At 39.8% G+C, this 23,340-nt stretch overlaps 3 protein-coding genes and 1 pseudogene across 3 annotated transcripts; 3 read left to right on the top strand and 1 right to left on the bottom strand.

Moving 5' to 3' along the window:
* Positions 1-19: 19 nt before the first annotated feature.
* On the bottom strand, positions 20-4,363 carry LOC146646500 (uncharacterized; annotated as a pseudogene).
* A 2,412-nt stretch (positions 4,364-6,775) lies between these two features.
* Positions 6,776-8,122, top strand: cimip5 (ciliary microtubule inner protein 5). Its single transcript, XM_085390755.1, has 3 exons — positions 6,776-6,912; positions 7,437-7,473; positions 7,855-8,122. Exons 1-3 carry the CDS (start codon positions 6,776-6,778, stop codon positions 8,032-8,034), a joined length of 354 nt encoding a protein of 117 aa, XP_085246881.1. The 3' UTR covers positions 8,035-8,122.
* Positions 8,123-9,387: 1,265 nt separating this feature from the next.
* LOC146646498 (tripartite motif-containing protein 16-like) lies at positions 9,388-11,265 on the top strand. The gene has a single exon (XM_085392338.1). The coding sequence runs from the start codon at positions 9,388-9,390 to the stop codon at positions 11,056-11,058; it is 1,671 nt and encodes a 556-aa protein (XP_085248464.1). The 3' UTR covers positions 11,059-11,265.
* A 2,416-nt stretch (positions 11,266-13,681) lies between these two features.
* On the top strand, positions 13,682-22,515 carry slc66a3 (solute carrier family 66 member 3). The gene is made up of 7 exons (XM_085391950.1): positions 13,682-13,938; positions 18,687-18,769; positions 19,190-19,259; positions 19,370-19,427; positions 19,787-19,907; positions 21,082-21,123; positions 22,051-22,515. Exons 1-7 carry the CDS (start codon positions 13,790-13,792, stop codon positions 22,149-22,151), a joined length of 624 nt encoding a protein of 207 aa, XP_085248076.1. The 5' UTR covers positions 13,682-13,789; the 3' UTR covers positions 22,152-22,515.
* The last annotated feature ends 825 nt before the right edge of the window (positions 22,516-23,340 follow it).

Raw genomic sequence — 23,340 nt, 5'->3', positions numbered from 1 at the left:
TTTTGGACAGGTGAACATTTTACTTGCATCCTTTAATCTGTGCAATCAGCTCCAGTACTTTGGTTTTCCTTTGGGTGGACAGCGGCAGGTCATAGACAAACTCAAAGAAGGTGAAGACGGAGCCAAGTGGTGCTGGATAGGACAAGTTACATACCCAGTACAGTTTGAAAAGCTTATCCACAGCACACGTCAGGCCATCATTCAGAGAAATGGTTACTCTGTCATTCTTAGCAACAATGATGTACTGCCTGGTTGCCCTCTTTAGATCACCGATGCATATCAGCTGGGGTTGGTGTGTTGTGGATGATGCTTCAGGATCACTGCAAAGCGATGCAATACTTGTTCCAGGCTTGGAGATGGGGAAGATAAAGATAGTATTCAGTGAGGTGTAGACAAATGCTTTCCTCAGGTAAATACCGTGAGAACTTTACTGAATACATACCAGTGCAAAAAAGGCTGCAACGACTGGCACCAACTGGTGGGAGTAGGTGTGTTAACACATGGCGGGGGGGTTCTTGTTTCCAGGGCAGCTACTGATTTGAGCTTCGGAATGATAGTGGCTTCTAGGGCTGCCACGATTTGTCGACTAGTCACGATTACGTCGACTATCAAAATCGTCGACGACTGATTTAATAGTCGACGTGTCGTTTGAAGCTTTGTAAGATCGCAAAAGACGCAGGAATAATAGCAGGATTTAAGAGTGTAATAACGGACTGAAACAGAAGATGGCAGCACAGCATGTACAAGGATGCCAGCTGCCGTTAAACCCCGAAGAAGAAGAAGAAGCAGCTGTGTCCCAGAATTCATAGCGCGGCCCAGCTTAGTTTCCAACAATGGCGGTAGCTAGTTAGTTTTAATATTACTCTTATTATTCTTTCTGGGTCACAAAATAAACGTTTAACATATTTTCAGGCGAGAATGTAGCTGTGTAAACCTCAAATATCTGCTCAGTTTATCAGGACACCACATATTTTCAAAAGCGCTCCGACGTTTTCGGAGACGTCTGTTACCCACTAGCTCGATAGCTAGCCGGGGGCTAGGTCACTAGCGCCGTGAGAACACCGGACTCCCGGCAAATTGTTTTCAAACCCACCGCCGTCTTTCGCGACTCAGGTTAAATATATATGAGTCACTTAGATAAATTAAAAATGTTGTTGTATGGCTTTTTTTTTTGTTTTTTTTTTTTAGTATTTTATTTGTTCCTGAGTAAATCGGTTTGGCTGAGATTAAAGTTATAGTTTTTACACAGCTGAATAAACGTCAAGCAGACAGCTGATCATCAGAAGTGTGAGATGCTGGAGAATATACTCCGGTGTCCTGTTATATTTTAGATAGCAAGGAGTTTATTAAACTTTACCGAAACAATCTGCAAATTTCATTAAAATTGAATAAACTATCATCTTGTCTTTATTTTTAGTTAGCACCTTAAAAGCTTAAAGCTGTAAGCTAATGATAGTTATATAAGAGCAGATGCTGCTGGTGCAATAAGCTGTAGTTTTACGTCCAGTGGATGATGATCTGATTAGTCGACTAATCGCATAAATAATCGGTGACTAGTCGACTATCAAAATAATCGTTTGTGGCAGCCCTACTGGCTTCCCATTTTCGCAAAAAGAGGTCCACCTTTCCTCCTGTAAGATTGCCAAACTCCAAGTCCAGCCTACGGAAATAAAAGAAGTGTTTACGTTTAAAATGAAGCATTAAATACATTAAATCAAAAGTACATTCTGTCCATTTGGTAGCTGAAAGGCTAAAATCAAACTTTATAGTATCACATTTCTATTACCCATTCCACATCAAGCTTACCTACACAGTGAAACAACAATTTACTTGGAGTGGTATTTGAATACAAGTCCATTATTCCTTCATTTTAGCTATGATTTGGGTCCCATCAGACCCTGAGAAAAAATTAGGACTTTTTAGCTGATGTTCAACTTTCTAGCAGACAATTTCTTATGTTGTCTGTCTGCGGTTTGTCCTGTAGAGCTTTTTTGTTGAAAATAGTGCTGCTGAAAGCAGTTTCATACAGATTTAGGTGATTTTTTGTAGGGTTTTCACTTCCACGAGCAGCACTTTCTGCATTGTCATTTGATGTCCCTACTATTAGATAGTCATTTGGTGGTACGACTAAGATTTTGGACCATGTGAAAAGTGATGCTCATTGTAATCAGTGCGCAGGGAGTAATGATCAAACTCTGAAGTTATAAAACTTTCAAAATATTCACTAGGAGCTCATAAACATACCTCCAAATGTATCGACTCCTGTTACATACTTTGTATGCAAAACACAACTGAGTGGAGAAGGAGTACATAAACCATTACCAGAGAACCAAGCAACTTACCAGACTTGGCATGTCCAAAAACCGTGGGTACTCTCCGAATATTCCAGGCTCTGAGACTGGTGTATGTTTCCTCCATGCCTGACATGATAATTGGAAGGTTCTCAGCTGAGGGCCGCAATAACTTGGGTGACCCACTCATCTGTGCTGCTGGTATTCCCATCCTCTCGCCTGAGCTTCTTGTCTTCACCACAGTCATCTGTCACTTTTCGCTTCTTATAATGTCTCTGCCCCTGGTCGAGATTCCGTCTAAGGTTGCGCAGTTTAGTCTCTAGGAATCCACAATGAGAGACTGGATCATAATAATGCTCCTGAGGTATATGGGTAACAGCTGAGCAATTTTAACTGAGAAAAAAAGCTCTAATAAATAATTAGATAAAGGTTAAACGATACACAGTAAGTGGGAACAAGTGCAATTTACAGTATGTAGTGGAATTTACATTATTAAAATGCTAAATTTACTTACAAATCCTTCCCCCTGTCCTGCCACTTAAGGGTGGAAAATTGGTGAGGATGCTTTTTGCTACAGTTAGCTTCTCTGCACTAAGAGGGTAACTGGAAAACAAACTTTTTTACTTCTGTGCACTTCAACATTTTTAAAGGAAAACATTCATTGCAAAATTTTAACAAAGTACAGTAAAGTGCTATACTTACTAACCACACCTCTCCACCAAATCCCCAATGCAAGTCTTCACAAGGAGCCTCCTCGATGGCACCGACAGGTTTCATACTCCTTAAGAATCTGTGGGGCTTTCCTGAGTGACTTCAGGGGTTGACTTTGTTCTTCTGTGGTAATGGTAGACTGTGTAAAGGCAACACCAGACACTTTACCTCTCTGCAATAATCTTCAAAGTCATGACAGCAAATTTCCACAGAGCATAAAAGCACGAGTTTACTCAAAAAGCTGCAGCAGAAGAAGGCGGTTTCTTAACTACGTGATTATAACGCAATGACTAAAAGAAATTCTGAATAATAAATAAATTGATTTTATCTTCTAGTTGCTACTTGGTGAATAAATCTGATCCTGACTAATAGTGATGTCTGATGTCTGTGGCACTGCTGACAATAAGAATTTTTTTTTTTTTACAAATTTCTTTCTCATCTATAAAAGTGGTTACAAGGACTTTGACAGATTCTAAGTTGTCATATGTGTGCTGAAAAAATGAAACACATGGCTAAATAAGTAAGATAATTTGCATGGTCAAGTTGCTGTTGTTTGGTTTTTTTAAATAACACTGACTATTACTTCCTCAGAAGTTCTGCATAAAAAAGAAACTATATCAGAGCATGTTTCCAGCAATAAGCCTTAAAAAAGAATGTGCACATACTTTAGTTAATCATACTAGATGCAAAAACTGCTTTAACTGCTTGAAAAAATAATTATCTCTGTCAATATGAGGTATATTTCATGTTAAAGTTACTCAGTCTTTATTCCTATTCTCTGCTAGTAAACGAATGGTCGCGGTGATAACTACATTTGCTATATTCAGAGCTAACCACAATATTGTCATTTTACTCAACACTGCTACGGTTAGGTGCTGACTCTGGCGTTGCTCATAGACAACATAATGCCTGTCGGAGCCGCTAGCCAACTACCACACTGGTTCTAAGAGCAATTTCTGAATACTCTAATACATAAATAAAGTAAATCGATAAATACATGAATAAAGTAATACATAAAAATACTACCAAAACACATTAACTCTAATGGAGTATGGCACGAAATCCAAGAACTAATAATAAAATTAAGAGTAGGATATGTTAGCAAGACTGTTACATTAAGGTTAGTTAGGTATAGTTAAGCAGTAATTAACTTAAACTCTAAACTCCTACATAACTCCTATATTTTATATAAATTCACATTCTTCCAGAAACCCGGCATATTTTCAGTACATTAAGATAAACTGGTAAATGATACTTACTGTAAGGTCTGACAACATACTAGGCGACGTAACCTCCATCTTTGTCTCCTTTGTCTCAGTGGCGCGAAAGATAGCGCCCCCTTCCCGCCGCCGGTATGTCATGTTGCTGGGCAGAATTTGTTTCAATTTTAAGCATGTGTGTTCTTACTCATTTCATTTTCTACTTTTGCTTCAATTATATTCACATGTTATGGTCAAAATTAAGCCTGTTCTTTGTGGATACTTATGCTTATAGTATAGCCATGGCCATTAATTGGTATGCCATACATATTGAGAAATAAAAAATTAATCCTCTTTCAGAATTTTAGTACACCATACACACCTTGGTCCACATTACATTATAAAATGTTTTATTTGTTGAAAGTAATGAGGAAAGGATTAAGGAAAACAAACAATAACTAAACATTTTATTTATTCAGTTAATATAGTTATAATACATTGTTAATCTACAATTTATTTCACTAAACACAGGGCTAGCATCAAATTACTGAGCTGCTAATTTTAGGTCCTGTTGTTAGATTCTGAAAATAACACACAAAATGTGTTAAACTGTGCAACACATCAAGTGTGTTAAGCGTTTTACACATTTTTTCAATGTTTACACATTTTCTTACACATGTTATGTTAAAATTTACACAAAATGTGTTAATAGTGTAACAACACATTTTTTGTGTCATTTTTTAACACATCCTTTCTAAGAGTGTGCACTGCTTTATTCTGAAGCACCCAACCTCCGAATACAACAAACCTCTGACTTTTAAACAGAAAAAGTAAGCTGCCACAAAGATGGATGGTGCAAGAGGTCACTTTTGAGTCTAATGCCTCTCTTATCATTGGCAGTCACAGTGTGGGAAGTTGTGTCTGAACATCTTTCTTTTCAGGAGAAGGTAATTTCTCAGGGTGACACTTTTCCTCCAATGTCCATTCAGACTGACAAGCCACTTTTAGTGAAGACTCAGAGATGGGTGCTGGTGTTTATTGAACCTGAAGAGCACTCTGCATGTGTTTCTGCCTCTGTCATGAAATAAAGGAGAAGAGGACCAAATTGCAGACTGCTGAGACAGACTTGGAATAAAAAAAAGCAAGCCTTTATCGTCGCTGTTGTAGATCCAGAGCATAAAATAGAGAAGGGCAAAAACAAAAGAGACCACTGCAGGGGAAACATGCCAGGAGAAACCAAGGCTGGAACACAGTATGATGAGCAACCTGAGGCTTCAAATACACACAGGTTTCAATCAGGGAGAGTGGAAACGTAAAGGTAACAAGACACAGCTGAACTCACTTGGAAGTAACACTAAAAAGAGACTTAAACTACAGGCTGATGAGATGGTGTGTATAAGCACTAGAACACAATGGTTTTTAATTTGTGTTTATGTTTTTTCTGCGTTGATGGTCATACCAACTCTTTAAAGTATAGAATTATGGGAAAAACCGACTATAAGCACAATATGAATGCATAGTGAGGCAACATTACTGCAGATTTTTTAAACAGGCTAGTCTTGATTTTATTTACTTTAAACTACTGGTTCTCAATAGGAAGCAGGGAAGATTGGCTGCAGAAAAATATTAAGCTTTTCCTCCTTCAAATGATGAGGACAGGAATCAGCTCTCCCTAAACAGCTCCCACAAAGCTACAGGAAACCAAAAATGTTGGGGAAAACATCCAGCAGATTGACTGACTGACTGACTGACTGACTAACAGCGAGCGAGTGACCAAATCATAGGTCTGACCTTACTTGGAAAACCACAAAGTATCATGTGAATCAGGTGAAAGGTTTAGGTGTAGGTGTAGGTTTGTCTACATCTATAACAATAAATTTCTATAAGGTAAGCTTATTTATAGAGCTTATCGAGAACAACATTCACACCGTGTTTTTACAAATAAGATAAGGTACCAAAAGTGTCCACAAATCTTAAGTCCAATAAAAACCAGTTGAACAACAGCCTCAAAAGCAAATTCTCCTTTGGTCCTCAACCTGGACCGAGGTACCACCAGGAGCTCATCTCAGCTACCTTGGGGTGGGGTACACCCTGGGCAGATCGCCAGTATGGCTCAGCGCTAACACAGCTAGCATTCATATCCACATCTATGGGCAACCTAACCAATGAGATGTCATTGGAAATGAGAGGAGCTATTTCAGAGCGCATAGTAGGAGATTTTTGTTTTTGTTTTGTTTTTGTTAAGAAGGTGAGTAGCTGTCTATTTAAAATATGAAGAGAAGGTCCAGACACTGATCAGCTGCAGTTTGAACTGGAGAACTGGTCATTGTAAGTCAGTTAGGTTATTTTTTTTGTTTGTTTGTTTTCGGGGGGGGGGGTACTGACATAATTTCATTTCGTTCAGACATATTCTGCCGGTATTGAGGACTGTTTCCATGGAAATGAAAACAATCGCTTAGATCCGGGCAGTTCTTTCACAAGCTCTGCTGACTGGTGCTTTAACTCTCATTAGCTTGTGGCCTGTGTGCAGTTTTATGCAACAAAACAGTATTTATATTTAATCTAGCTACCACGATGGGCTTGAATCCCAATAGGCCTGCGTCCTCTGCTGGGGCTGAGCGACTGGCCGACACGACACGGGTCCATCCCGATAAACAGGACCAGTTGTGGAAAGAGAGGGTACGGAAAGAGAGGAAATCAGCAATGGAATGGTGAGCATGGTTTGAAAAGTAGTCTAAATTATCAGGCGAGTTTGCCAGGATTTTTCTAATAAGAACCACGAAGAAGCAGGCGGGGATGGCACAGGAAATTGATTAGAATATTTGATAATAAATTGATAAAAGTGTACGGAAAAACATTAAGGATGACTTTCATACAGAAAGCATGATATGAAAATCAGCACTGCACTGGAGTTTACTGTGTTAAATCATTTCTGTAAGTGTTGAAACAAGTATTTAGAGGCATTAAATAAGAAAAACTCGAAATGATACGTCAGAAATACAGTCACATGTATATTGTATCATTGGATCATATTCGTTTATTCATGCTTCATAGCTTTTATGTAATATTCCACAACACGTTCTCACAGAATCTTCAAAAATGTAGCATAACAAGTAATTTTTTTTAAAGTACAAATATGCAGTACTAAGTTACATTGCACCACTGGTTCAGTAACAAGTAGTGGCAGATCATGTTCATTCAAAAATCAGTGAAACAAACTTAATCTGTTCCACAGGGAGGAAACCTTGGATATCAAGGATATTCATCACATGGTAAGAAAAATGCATGTAATGCAACATTGTATAAAAAAAGTGCAGATGTACTCCCCTTTACGCTTTGAACACAACCAGTTATAAGTGATGAACACAAGGACTAATAGGTCGTCAAATAAAAACTACCACTGATTGTGATTTATGGAAGATGAAGTTGTTAGATTTAACTTTGATAAAAGATTTTTGCTTTTTTTTTATTTTAAAGATGTTTCTGCAACAAACTAGAAAGTGTATCGAAACCATTGTGAAATTTCGGAGATAAACTAAAATGTGAAACATTTACAATGGTACATTAACTAGGTATGAAAGATTTTGCAGTATTATGAAAAAAGCAGCTTGAATCGTGACCTTCTGTTACATTACTCCCCCATTTGTTTGTAGGGACCTTTTCCGAACAACCTTTCAGTTTTCTCTGATTGCATTCCCAACACTACCAACCAAGTGTATGGTAGCAGATTGAACACTCCACTGGGAGATGAACTGCTTAGACAGGAAAGGCTGACACTCTGGCCAGCAGGCCAACGCAAACAAAAGCCAGACCCAGAGCTGCTGCCTTTCTAGGCTACTCTGGACACTCGGAGTTGAAGAATCAAGCACAAATCAACTTCAAAGCAGGAATAAAGCTACTTAAACCAAAAAATGTAGCACATGTTTAAAGGGATTTTTTAAAGAATTTAAGAGCTGAGAATTTTGTGCTTTTTTTGTGTATTTTTCCCCTAAATGTCTGTTTTATATTTTCATGTTTTCAGATGTCATACAACTTTAACTCATATTTTTCTATTGCCATTGTTGAAAGAAAATACGATTCTGGAAACAGTATTGTTGTAAAGTCCTGATATTTTAATCAAACTCACTGATAAGGTTCACTTGTAATTTTCCTATAGATTCCGCGTTTTTTCATGTAAGTGTAATGTAAGGAATCCTCCTCACACATAAAAATTATTCATTGAGTTCCACAGGGTTCTGTTTTGGTACTGATACGGTTCTCATTACCACTAGGCAAAAATTCATAAAGATGACGGGTATATCTCACGGATGTGCTGGGACACATCATCAGCTATTAAACCCAAATGTGTTTACACCCAGTACAAAGATGCAATAGGATCTAGAAGATAGGTGGATTAAACAAAAAGTTTTATTAACTGATAACTGGGGCATTATACAGAGTAACAGGAGAGCACTGACAAAATCCCCCCCAAAATTGAAATTCAAGTAAACAGCCAACAAGAGGAAACTAGAGGAGAACATGAACAGAAAGGTGAAGTCAATAAAGATAATAATGAGGTTGGGGAAAAGAATGGATGAGGGGAAACTGGTGAGCCATATGAGGAACTGACCTATAAAATAAAAGAGGAACAAATGGAGATGTGGTAACACAGGAGGCACAGAAAAGGATCAAAACCCTGCAGAAACAAGAAACTAAATCTGATGAAAATGAATGTGTTTAAAACATAGTAAAGCAAATATTAATTGAGGTCATGTTTAATTCATTTATTTTAGCCTTCATTTGTTTCTCTTCAGTTTTGTATATTTATTAGACAATTGTGATTTGATTTCAGTTCTGATTTTGGTGATCATGATCTTCCATACTGTTTGAGTTTGTGCAGTCATTCAAATTCTCAGATTCCAAGACGAAACTGAAAATGACCAACTACTTAAATTTTGTCAAAACAACAACAACAACAACAACAACAACAACAACAACAACGGGGTGATGAACAAATACTGCGTGCTTCAAACTGTCCTTTTCCCTGCTATTAATGAAATTCAAGCCCAGCTCTTCCTCCCTCCCTCTTCCTCCAGCTATGAAATGCAACAAGCTCTAACCTGTTCCTAAGTTTCTGTTTAGATCTTGGACGTGTTTCATTTCTATAGAAGTGAAAACTCACACAGCGGCTGACAGTGAGAGGAGAAATGGCACAAAAAGGAGCTCAGCTGAACAGGGAAATCTTCTCTTGTTCAATCTGTCTGGATCATCTCGAGGACCCAGTGACCATTCCCTGTGGACACAATTACTGCATTAACTGTATTAAAACCCACTGGGATGAAAAGGGGAGGAGAATGCACAGCTGCCCACAGTGTAGGAAGACTTTCACACTGAGACCTGCCCTGGTGAAAAACACCATGTTGGCAAATTTAGTGAAGGAGATAAAGAAGACTGGACTCCAAGCTGCTCCTGCTGATCACTGCTATGCTAGACCTGAAGATGTACCCTGTGATGTATGCACCGGGAGAAAACTGAAAGCCTTCAAGTCCTGTTTAGTCTGTGTGGCATCATACTGTGAGAAACACCTTCAGGATCATTATAATGCGGCTCCATTGAAGAAACACAAGCTTGTCGAGCCCTGCAAGAAGCTCCAGGAAAACATCTGCTCTAGTCATGATGAGCCGATGAAGATTTTCTGTCGTACTGATCAGCAGCATATCTGCAGTCACTGCAAACTGATTGGCCATAAATACCACGAAACAGTCCCAGTTGAAGCAGAAAGGACCAAGAAGCAGAAGGAGCTGGAAATGAGTCGACAAAAACTCAAGCAGAGACTCCGTGACCGAGAGAAAGACGTGACGATTCTTCAACAGGAGGTGGAGTCCATCAATCAGTCTGCTGATAAAGCAGTGGAAGAAAATGAAAAGATCTTTGCTGAGCTCATCTGTCTCATGCAGAATAGAAGCTCAGATCTGAAGCAGCAGATCAGATCCCAGCAGGAAACTGAAGTGGGTCGAGTCAAAGAGCTTCAGGAGAAGGTGGAGCAGGAGATCGCTGAGCTGAGAAGAAATGACGCCAAGCTGGAGCAGCTGTCATGCACAGAGGATCACAACCAATTTCTACACAGCTACTCCTTACTGTCAGCACTTAATGAGTCTACAGACTCATCCAGCATCGAGATCCGTCCTCTGAGGTACTTTGAGGATTTGACAGCAGCTGTGAAAGAGGTCAGTGATAAACTGCAGGATGTTCTGAAAGAGAAATGGACAAACATCTCACTGACAGTCACTGAGGTGGATGTTTTGCTGTCAGAACCAGTGCCAAAGACCAGAGTTGGATTCCTAAGATATTCATGTGAAATCAGAATGGATCTGAACACAGCTAACACATCAGTGTTATTATGTGAGGGGGGTAGAAAAACCACAGCTGTGAAAGAACAGCAGTCATATTCTAGTCATCCAGACAGATTCACTGGATGGTGTCAAGTCATGAGTAGAGAGAGTCTGACTGGACGTTGTTACTGGGAGGTGGAGTGGAGCGGGAAACAGGTTTATATAGCAGTCGCATACAAGAGTACCAGCAGATCATTGCTCTCAGATGAATGCGGATTAGGATTCAATAGGACATCGTGGGCATTATGTTGTGACCGAAATGGTTTTAAATTTGTGCACAACAATTCTCACAAGGCTGTCTCAGGTCCTCAGTTTGGGAGAGTAGGAGTGTACCTGGATCACAGTGCCGGTATTCTGTGTTTTTATAACGTCTCTGAAACCATGACTCTCCTCCACAGAGTCCAGACCACGTTCACTCACCCGCTTCATGCTGGATTTCGGCTTTCAGATTATGGAGATACTGCTGAGTTCAGGAAACTCAAATAGAGAGAGGTCATGTAAGGGACAGTTAGTTAAAATGCATGTTCGCAGAATGCCAATGCAGACTTTCTATTGAGTAGAGAATTAATTTTGAAGTCAGTTTTCATGTATGGGTATATTTCAGAACTATTTTACTGCTATGTTTGTGCTGCATTTATCTATGCTGACTTATAATAGTGTCTTGATTAATGATATTTTCAAGAAATATGTTAAGGCATACTTTTTTAATGGTCTTTGCTACAACTTTTTTTTATCCTGACTTAATCTTTTGTCCTTTTGGGTCAGTTTTGTTTTTGTTTTTTTAGGTTCTGTTTTAATAGATCAGAAGTTGTTCAAATAAATGTACAGACAAAGAACCTAGACTTACATTATCATTATTACAACCTCTTTGATCACTGGTGATTATCTGCTTGTAAACAGCTGATACTGTGAATCAGTTGGTGAGATTTTTCTTGACTAAAGAAGCGAGATGTCCACACTTTACTCATTATGTTAATAAACTGAAGCCTTACAGAGTTATTAAAGTTGAACAAATAAACAAATGTCTCCTGTCTTAAATCCAGGTTACTGTACAAACCTGATGGCCAAAAAACAAAAGCAACATGAAAGCATAACTGAGAGTCTTACACCTGAAAAAGAAGCTTTGTGTTTTGAACAGAAGATTTCTCTTCTTTTTCTCTGGATGAATCTTAACATTGTGGCAAGCTCAGACAAGTAGGAGACAGAAACTTCTGTTTTAACTTGCTATTTCTGCCTTAGCTGTTATACTAAGCTACAGGGAGCACAATCTTTTATTAGGAACACCCCTTCACACACACACAGCAGTGAGAGGTGGTAAATGGACACAGCCGTCTAACTCACTGTGCTCCACCAGCCACACCAAACACAGAACACACAGCAGGACTAATGTTACACACTAACACAAAAATGGCAAATCAACACCTGATAACTGTAACTGCCGTTATAACCCTACAACTTACAACACGTTAACATCAGGTATACAGTCCCATAAGACCTTGGGCCAGTGGCCCTTCCCCCTAGCCCGCTACAATATTATGAATTTAAATTGGATATGTGAGTGCACACATTCACGCAACTGAAGCATTCATTTGGTAATATATCATTCACAGAAATCAGTCATTGCCCTTAGTTTAAATAAACACTGGTTAGTTTTTTCTTTATCTTTTTACTTACTTGTCTTTTCTGTTTAGCAGGCCTCTTTCAAAAGCCCCAAACAGCTGAAATGCATTCCTCTGTAATTGTTGGCTAAGATCTTATGAACAATAATCCTCCTGTGATTGCTATTTGACTGCTTTTGTACCGTCTCCAGATTTTTCTAAACCAGGGGTGTCAAGCATAAAATCTCAGATAGATTTTTAACTTTTAGCTGTATTTACATTGATTTTACAGCTTTTCTTATTGATAACAAATCCCCCTTATTAATACTACACCAAAGTAATTACGTAAGAAATATTTTTTTTTCACAGAAAAAAAAAATTCTCTTTTGAATTAAAGGTCTGGGGAAAAAGGGTTCTTGAATAATTCATGGACATGTGTTGCTGTTGTTCCTTGTTTGTGTGTATCAGTGGCTGTGTGTGTGGGTGTGGCAAATCACTGAGTTTCAGGCATCATCAGGCCTGGTGGATGTGTGCGGAGAGCACACGGACACTTACTTTTTGGGGAAGACATGATGCGGCAGTCAAGGGAGAGCACGGGGATTTATTGTCATTTATTGCACTGTAAATAAACGCACTGTTTGCTGTGAGGAATCCTGCATTTTGGGTCCTACTTCCCCCCATCCCCACGGTCTACCATACAGACCGTGACAAAAAATTTATATCTTTATAATAATGTAATCATGTATGCAATCACTGTAGTCACCCACTTAAAAACAAAGCACCCTGTATACATCCCTGTTGTAAACCTTTGAAAACATCTTAAATTTATGCCTTTTGCTATCAGAGACAAGCTGATTCACAGTGATTTCCCACCTAAAGGGCACGGAAACGTTCTGTTTCAACTTTTCTTTAATGTCGTCCTGTTCTGTTTGGGGCCCCAATGTCTGAAGAATCAAGATGCTTCAAGGTGCAGGTGTGAATCTTTGGCACCAACTTCAATATTTCAAGGCAACAATTGAGGAGTTTGCCTGTAACATGGTAACAGTTCCTACGTTGGTGCTTTCTGTGATGTTTTTAGAAAAGCAAAGTATGAAAATATTAAAAACAAAACAAAAACTACAGCGCAGGCCCAGACTCATGAGAGGAAATGATTTTCCGTGCTCAGAAAGTACAGATTTCAAATACTCCGGGCGAAGCTGTGTGCCGTCCAATCAGCGTTCAGTGGATGTACGGAAGTGAGAAAAGATGCCGTCTGACGGGAACCTGCCAAGCTAACGGCTAAGAAGAGGAGGTGAAACAGGTGCACTTTCAAAATAAAAGAAAGTCTCTATCATTCTATGAATAGATTTGTGTTAGACGTTTGTTTTTTTTTACTTTTTACACACATTCATATAATTGTTTATTTTCTTTAAGTTTCAGACTATAGCCTAAAAGTTCTAACGCTTTCCACATAGTCACAGTCACATTTATTTTGAAAGTTCAAAGCGGAAGTATTTTGTAAATTCGAGCAGTCTGATTGTGGAGGCAGAGCAGTAGGGTCCTGCGGGTCGTTTTTTGATAGAAATTAGCATAGATCTGTCAATCTAAAGTTTACATTTTGTAATCCCTCTCTTTACAACATGCAGCAGGTCGACACGTTGTTGCACATCGCGAATTTCAGCACACTGTTTGTGTGCATGGTGCTCAAGTTCCCGCAGATCTTTGTACTGATGCGAGCGAAATCTACGACCGGAGTGAGCCTCAACAGCCTTCTGCTGGAGCTGATCGGGTAGGCTGCTGTCCCGCTTCTGGGATGTTTTTTTTTTGTTGTTGTTTCTTGCTCTTAAATTTTGTTACATAATCTGTTCACGTGTGCGAGTATCCATGTAATTTAGTAACTTCAAGCTGCTGTGATGATGGGACGTCTTCCTCTTCCTCACTTGTGGTTGGTGTTCAGCAGTAAAGGCGGACTCATCCTGTCAGAGAGCAGCTACAAATGCTTCTTCTGAAAACGCTGCGAGACGCTCAACACTAAAAGCTCTGGTGTTGTCTTTGTTACCAAAATTCTTTCTCCTTAAAGGCTGGATAAACGATGTTTAAAAGTTACCACCTTACTGGTAACATTCTAACAACGTTGAATGTTACCAGTAAGTCAGAATGTTACAATCACCGCGTAACCCTACAGTACAGGTGATAGAATCGCTGGTATTGGTATTGACTCGATACTAGCGTGATAGGACCGATACTTAGTTCTACAGCATATTGATACAACAGAAGTTGACTAAGTGCTTTAGAGAGAGGCAAGTTTCAGGTGTCCTCCCCCGAAAAAAAATCAGCTTCAAAATACATGAAAACCCGAAACGTTTGATTTTATTGCTCATTGAGATGTGTACATAATTTTCAAATTGATGATTGATCATAAATCATGACACTGGTCTCCCCAACACAAGCTGCCTTTATACGTCATAAGTATCAGTATCGGCAATACCTATCCTGCATTTTCAGTATAACACAGTGCTATCTTACTTGCATTTCTTTGGACTGTGGAAGGAACCCATGCAGGTACAGAGAAAAAGTGCAAACTTCATCCCTAAAGAAATTTCTTTTCTTACTCCAACACACCCTCAAACTGTTGCAGACAAAGTGCTCTCCATTAGCTAACATTACAGTATAAAAAATTCGGTCACATTAGGCCTCAGTAGCATCCTGAAAATGGTTATCATGTAACATCCTCAGCATTGCAGTCAACACATTTTGCCATAGTTAAGCTTTATGTACTTTTGTCCATGTTTTATCTATGGAGAGACGGACTGAGAGCTTTTAAGACATATTTTAGCATTTTAACAATATTTCTGTTTTGTGTGAAATCAACTGTACTGTTCACAGTAAGTCTGCTAAAGACCAAAACTGCCTTCAGATGATAAGCTTTTGGAACCAAACACACAAGTTATACTCCAATATAATAGTACTCTGTATTTCCATTTATATAGATGTATTACTCCTGTATAGTATCCAGATTGCAGGATTAGCAGTGCATTTCATTATAAAAGTTGAGTGACTAAAGCCATCCAGGGGGTCAGACTGGATCCGTTGGGCAGCTCATGGAGAACAGGTTTGACACCCCCATCCTAAAACTCCTACAGAATCGCTGATGTATAGCAATACATTTTGGCATAAATACCACTTTCACTTTGATAAAAGAAATGAGTATTTCTTACAGATTAAAACTTAAATAGGACACAAAGAGATTGTGTTCCTAACAGCTGAAAAACTACAGTACCTTAAAATGAAAAATATAATCCTACTGCGAAGGCTCAACACTGAACAATTGTGCTTTGTTTGCACAGCTGAAGATTTTGGTTAAATGATTAAAAACGGGGTAAGAGTCAGCCTCGGCTGGCTCTGTGTGAAGCTTTGTGCAGTCTGCTGTTGAATCAGTGCAGCAGATTAGAGCTTGAAGTGCTTCTTATGCATTGAACAGGAAGTGTTGTGGTTACCTTCACTGTTGGAGCAGGACGGATAAAGACCGTGTCTGTAAGTCTGCGTAATTTCTCTCTCTCCTTGGTGCCTGGCAGTGGCTGCACTGTCTGAAATGTCCCCACTGTTTTGGTAAGCGTTAGCTTGCTGTCACTGTGCATGCCACGCTGAAACAGTGAAGACGTTTATGTAGTTAGTAGTAATCTACACAGCATGGCTACAAAGCAGCAAAGAAAAGCACTCTTGTCATTCGGCATGAACGGTTTTGTCACTAGTGGAAAATCATTTCCACACACGCCAATATTAAATAGCTCTATTCTAGATTATATTAACTGGCAGTTGGCTTTATTGATCACTACCTCTTCCTAGGAACAAAAAAAAAAAAGTCCCAACACAATAAAGCCTATCTGAGAGTGGATAGGTTAATCTGCTATTGATTTCACCATATGATGTTATTGTGTTATACTGTTTATTTAACACTGTGGGAATCTCTCTGTGTGCACATGTATGCATCTGTACGGTGGCTTGCATAACAGGGCTGGGAGGCTCAAACCTGCCAGAATCAAAACAAACTCATTAGTGCAGAAGTAAAAATGGATTATGTCATCAAATGCCCCAAATGTAAACTGTATGTATAAATGTATTTTATAAAATGGGACATGAATTGAGATGCTTTTACTTGCTTTTTTTATTTACTTGTCTTTGCATGAATATCTCAGTTCATTTGCTTTCTTTTTAAATTTTTGATGTATTCAGTACATCCATCCATCCATCCATCCGCTTTTGTGCTGCCTGTCTGGGCTGTAAGAGCAACAGTCTAAGCAGAGGAGTTCAAACCTCCCTCTCCCTAGTTAGGAGGTGATGCCAGTGTGGTCCTCAGCCAATTGACAGCTGTAATCTCTCTCCTGGTTCCTGGGTCTACACAGAGCTCTCTTTCTTTACCTATAAAATCCAAGTCTTCCAAGTCAGACTCCTAAAGTGCCTTAACTTGCTCCTCACCCTATCTTTGCATTCATGAGCGCTGACATTGTATTTATTTCCATTTCATTTTCCCTTCATTTATCTCTGCAAACATTTCTGTTTGTCTTTTTACGTTCCTTTATGCATTTCTAACCACTGCAATCTGCAAGCACACTTGCATAATTTAGCAGAGATGAAAAATAAAAAAAGGAAAATGGAATAATAGATGTTTAGGGGGAAAAGCAAAGGAAAATACTTGAATGGGAAAAATAATACACTGATAAACAAAATGGAAAATTAATCGATATAAAGGTAGCTAAATATAGAAGCAAATTATAAAAAAATTATACACTCAACAAAAATATAAACGCAACACCTTTGTTACTGCTCCCATTCCCCATGGGATGGACGTAGAGACCTAAAATTCATTCCAGATACACAATATAACCATCCCTCCCAAACAGTGGTCACAAATCAGTCCAAATGTGTGGTAGTGGGCACATCTGCTATATTGAGATAATCCATCCCACCTCACAGGTGTGCCACATCAGGATGCTGATCTGACATCATGAGTAGTGCACAGGTGTACCTCAGACTGCCCACAACAAAAGGCCACCCTGGAATGTGCAGTTTTTTGCGCTATTGGGGGTCTGGGGACCCAGAACCGGTCAGTATCTGGTGTGACCACCATTTGCCTCATGCAGTGCAACACATCGTCGCATGGAGTCTATCAGATTGTCAATTGTGGCCTGTGGAATGTTGGTCCACTCCACTTCAATGGCTGTGCGAGGTTGTTGGATATTCGTGGGAACTGGTACACGCTGTCGTATACGCCGGTCAAGCACATCCCGAACATGCTCAATGGGTGACATGTCCGGTGAGTATGCTGGCCATGCAAGAACTGGGACATTCTCAGCTGCCATCTGCCCTGAACAATGTGAACCATGATTCATCCGTGAAGCGCACACCTCTCCAACGTGCCAGACGCCATCGAATGTGAGCATTTGCCCACACAAGTCTGTTACGGCGACGAGCTGGAGTCAGGTCAAGACCCCGATGAGGACGACGGGCATGCAGTTGAGCGTCCCTGAGACGGTTTCTGACAGTTTGTGCAGAAATTGTTTGGTTGTGCAAACCAATTGTTCCAGCAGCTGTCTGGGTGGCTGGTCTCAGACGATCTTGGAGGTGAACCTGCTGGATGTGGAGGTCCTGGGCTGGTGTGGTTACACGAGGTCTGCGGTTGTGAGGCCGGTTGGATGTGCTGCCATATTCTCTGAAACGCCTGTGGAGACGGCTTATGGTTGAGAAATGAACATTCAATGCACGGGCGACAGATCTGGTTGACATTCCTGCTGTCAGCATGCCAATTGCACGCTCCCTCATTGCTTGTGGTATCTGTGGCATTTTGCTGTGAGACAAAACTGCACATTCCAGGGTGGCCTTTTGTTGTGGGCAGTCTGAGGTACACCTGTGCACTACTCATGATGTCAGATCAGCATCCTGATGTGGCACACCTGTGAGGTGGGATGGATTATCTCAATATAGCAGATGTGCCCACTACCACACATTTGGACTGATTTGTGACCACTGTTTGGGAGGGATGGTTATATTGTGTATCTGGAATGAATTTTAGGTCTCTACATCCATCCCATGGGGAATGGGAGCAGTAACAAAGGTGTTGCGTTTATATTTTTGTTGAGTGTATATTAGTTCATTTGATTTTAAAAAACAAACAAAAAAAACAACTATTGGCACATTTAATGGCATCTTGATTTCTTTACGGTTTGATTGCAGTCAGTTCAGCCCTCTATAGAGGAGACCTTCTCCTGCTGAAGGCTACCACTGTTGATTCATCGTGTTTGCTGAGCACACCGAGTCGAGCTGCTCTCATAAAAGAGTGAATGAACTGATCATCATGCCGCCGCTTGGCTCAGAAACTGCTTGTTGACTCCCCGTGTGAATCCCTTCCCACAACATCAAGTTTTAAGCAGCCACTGATTCTTTGGCTCGTTTGCCCCTGAGCATTGTTTCTCATTTTAATCAGTACTGAATATAACAAAACACCTCCAGTTTAATAACCTGACACCATATGCTTTACAGGTTCATTGTTTTTGTAACATATCAGATGTACTACGACTACCCACCGCCAACCTACTTGGAATATCCCATCCTCATTGCTCAAGGTAAGTTATGCTGTTACATAAATTTCCTCTGCTTATAATTATCTCCGCAAGTGTCTTTTTTTCAACCTTGCCTTAGATCCAGATTCCTTAATTAGTTTATCATTCAGTCTTAAATGCCTCGCGTTGCTCTCTGTAGTCTCTGTCTATTGAGATCATTCAAAAGGAGCTCAGTCATATTAACGTATCTTGTTTAGTAAAGCTGCACATATGATTGGCAACTTCATGCCCGTGGCAGTGGTGGAGGAAATTAAGACTTTTCATTAAGTGTAATTAAGGGTAGAGAGATGGGCAAAATAAAGTTGGAAAAAACAGAAGGAGTCTGAATACACTCTGAAGCATCTGCAAATATCAGCAGCCCTTGAAATGGAAATCAAACAGAGCTGTAAATGGTGCAAGTTATAACCCGCCGTGTGTCCTCAGACGTCATCCTCCTCCTCCTGATTCTTCACTACAACGGCAGCCTGCGGCAGAGCCTCATCTACGCCGTGGTGTATCCTTTCACTTATCGCACCAATTGATGTGAAAGTGCTCGTTCAATTTGTGCAGAAATCAATGACCCATTAGACTTTTGTGTCCCTGCCTTAACGTACTTGTGCTCAGGTTTGTGGGAGGCTGGAGGCTCCTGACTCTGGAGAAGTGGATCATAGATTTGGCTATGGTAATAAACCTGTTTAAAATCAATCATAAGTCAGTGTGTGCGTGAGAGACAGAGTCAGCAAAGAGATGGCATGTCATCAGTCAGGGGCAATGAGGTGGAGCTTTGAGAAGAAACTTATACAGACCTCATTTCACCCGGTGTTTCTCACCCAGACCTTATAAATGCCAAATGGCCCGGTTGGTTAATGAGATGAACATGTCTCAGGGCGTTTTGCACTTAAATAGGTGAGAGCAGCGAACCCTCCACATCCTTTCCTCTTAAAGTTTGACCGAAGCAGCAGAAGGTGTTTGAAACTTTTTGAAATTCAGCTCCATGTTCAGCTTGTTATCACATGAAATCTGACCTCCTTCTCCTCTCAGAGCCTGTGCACATTTATTAGTGCAGCCAGTAAGTTTGCCCAGCTGCAATGCCTGTGGAGGTCAAAGGACGGCAGGCAGGTTAGTGCCCTCTCCTGGGCTCTAGCTACCTACACGTGTATGGGTGAGTTTAACCAGCCAACAGTGTTCGCTGTGTTTTTTTTTTGTTGTTGTTGCATTCCCCACTGTATGATTAGATATACATTTAAGTTCGTAGCTGTCACTGGCACAGTTTTGAAAAAAATTTCTCTTTTTTAGCTGTGTACCAAACGACATTGAAGTTGTAGTATTATAACTTAGTTTAAAATAAAAACTTTGAGGTTAAGTTTGAGGATTTTACCATTCATTCATAATACGTTAAAAAGTAATTCAGTAGTCTTTGTGGAGAAGTCTCAGCAATTTCTTCAAAAATTATAATAACTTTAGGAATTAAAAGATCTACTGCTAATTTTATTTGAAAGCCAAATACAAGCAAAAGATAGCAAGAACACATTAATGCTGATTTGAGAGGAAAATTGAGCTAGTGAGCCCTACAACCTGGATGTACACAGTTTATATTGGTGTATGATCCCAGGATCCTTTCCATGATTAAGAAGAAACCATTCACAAAGGTCATCATCAAGAGAAGACTTTTGATAGATAAAGATCAACTTGTGAAAAGAAATGTGGAGGTTTCATAATCCAACTCTGTAAAAATGTTACATAACCGCTGTTCGTGGGGATAAACTGCTCAGATTCATACAAATGCAGCAAAGACTTACTGCAAAATCACCTCAAGGGGATCTGAAAGTTAAGTGGAATATTCTATAGTAGGCGAGTCGATCACCTATTCAAAACCCAGCGAGTTGCATTTTAAAATTAAAGGTAGAAACAACAACTGGAATCACTTTAAATTTAACTCCTCAAATTAAAGCTGAGCCCTGAGTCTATATTCAGTAGATCACTTAAACTTGTTTCTGTACTCAGCTTAAAAAAAGAAAAAAAGAAAAAGCAAATACGGTGTGATTATCAGAAATTGTAACAAACTGCAGCATGAAAACGTGCCAAGGATACTGTTGCTACTTTTCATACTGCAGTCCTATCGCTGTCAAACTGAATCCTGTTAAGCACTTTTATCAGTTCACATAAATCCCCCTCCCTAAAGTAACAAGTCTACTCTTTCATTTCATGAATATGCACGGTAGTGTTTATTCAGCCCCCAATTTAATAAATGAGCAATCCAACGCTTCATTAATGAATGATCAGACGCTCTGTCGGGTAACAGGGATGTCATTAACTCTGCTTCCTCTTTGTTTCAGCTCGGATTTACACCACCACAGTGACAACTGGAGACGTGCAGGGTAAGTCTGTCTGAATTACTAATGACTGTGGGAGGTGTTGCATCCCAGAATTTTTAATGAACACTTCAAGGAAAAATGATTTGTTTTCTAAATAACCATCGTAGATTTAAAACGAGCATTTTTTGTGCTCTTCTCTGGGAAATATCCTAAATAAATAAAAACCACAAGGAAGTGAATAGTGACTTTGTTTTATACTTAGCGGTCGAATTCGTTTAGATTAGACTGCTTTAAAACAAAAAGGGACGTTAGTGCGGATGAGGCCACCCGGGCCCGTTCAGTAATCTATCAGTAATGCATCATACTTCTATATTTCAGCAAGAGTAAAAGTGGGGTTTACAAAGCATTAGTGAGACCTCCTATGATGTATGGTTTGAAGATGGTGGCACTGACAAAAAGACAGGAGGTGAAGCTGGAGATGGTAAGATTTTCATTGGCAGAGACCAGAATGGACAGGATTAGAAATGAGAATATCAGGGAGAGATGGTTTGGACGTGTGCAGAGCAGAGATTGTGGATGTACTATACAAAGGATTTTGAATGTGGAGCTGCCAGGCAGGAGGGAAAAAGGAAGACCACACAGAAGGTTTGGGGATGTAGTGGAGGACACAAGGAGGATGCTAAGGATAGGAGGAGGAGAACCGGAGTCTGGTTAGTATTAATGGCTAACTTTCAGTCATAATTAATTAAACTGGCAGGTCTAAAGGGCTGCTTCTTTACAATAATGAACGTCAGTAACAGGACTGTCATACAAATTTACACATCACCGGAAACCTGCAGTTTCTTATAAGACCAAAGGATTTCAGGCATCTTTTACCTGGAGTATCTCCGAGTAGTCACCATTTGTAACTCCAGCTCTGCTGTCCTTGTGTGATTCAGAGACGTCGCTGTCAGCTTCCGTGTTTCTGATCATCTTTTCTCTTTGCAACAGTTCTGGTGCGGTTCATAGCGATGACCCTGCTGAACCTGTGGGTGTTGCTCACTGTGCTCCACTATCAGAGACGCGGCAGCAGCTCCAAGAAGAAAGACTAAGTGTTTAACACTGGATTCTGCAGATCAAAGACGACTGGGTCACTTTAGGCACAACCAGTACTGTAAAATGAAACTGACGGGTAACAAGAGGTCTATCAGCAGAGAGATGATTTTTTATATAGTCTGTCTTCCCTGTTAAAGCCACACATTTGTTTGAATAACATTCCAGTTTGTAAAAATCTGTTGATAGGAAGAGAGACCAATGCTTTGCCATACAGTCTGTGGAAAAAAAAAAATCTATTGTTAGACACGACCCCACGTATATGTGAAACGATCCTATTCCGGGTAAATTGTTTTGGAAAAGCTTTTGTATATGTAAAGTTATTTTCTGAACTGTTTCAATAAACCAAATTCTACCTTTTTACAGTGAGGTCATTTAATTTAAAATAGAAAGTTGAGTATGGGAGCTCAACACTGCCAAAATTCAAAACAAAACATTGCATGAAATATGCCACAAATTCAATCTCAGATTGATGTGATTTAATTTGCTTTATTGTAACTCACCATGTTTCTGGACAAAGACACAGTTCTTGTGATTGTGACACCACCACGGTGGATTTCAAATCAAACAGGATTTGACTGAAGTGCAGACTTTCAGTTTTAATCAATATGGTTTAACAAAAGTATTGCAGAGACTGTTTGGTATTCAGGCCATTTGTATTCAAGGTCCTCTCAGAGGCTCAAAATTAATTGGACAGCTAGCTAACGAGCAGTTCCATGCCCAGGTGAGACTTGTTCCCTCATTATTCCATGACAGATTAAGAGGATAAAACACCTGGAGTTGATTGCAACTGTTAAACTTGCAGGGGATATATATGTATATATAATATTTATATTGCGCGCCAGTAAAAGATGAGTGGACGCCATCATTTCCCAGATACACCAAATTAAACCAGAGACACAAGGAAAATGAACAAACTTGCCAGCTCAGCGACACTTAATCAAAAGGCCAGCGTAAACATTAAGGGATAACATCTACAAGAACCTGCAGAGTTCTGAAAAAAATATTTGGACAGATTTGATTTAACCTTCATTTATGCAGGTAGTCAGGTAGACATTGAGACTCAATGTCTCATTTAAAAGAGAAAGAACAGATGAGCTGTCATGGTACGAGAATGTAAGGAACCAGGTCACTGGTGTCATGTTAATCCATTGAAATTTGGCCTATACTCACCGAGGTCAACTCAGT

The sequence above is a fragment of the Rhamphochromis longiceps genome, linkage group LG19, assembly GCF_057381845.1.
Source record: "Rhamphochromis longiceps isolate RC_006_pf linkage group LG19, R_longiceps_female_GT1.1, whole genome shotgun sequence".
NCBI lineage: Eukaryota > Metazoa > Chordata > Actinopteri > Cichliformes > Cichlidae > Rhamphochromis > Rhamphochromis longiceps.
Note: the sequence above shows the minus strand (reverse complement) of the source record. Positions and strands in the feature narration are given on the sequence as shown.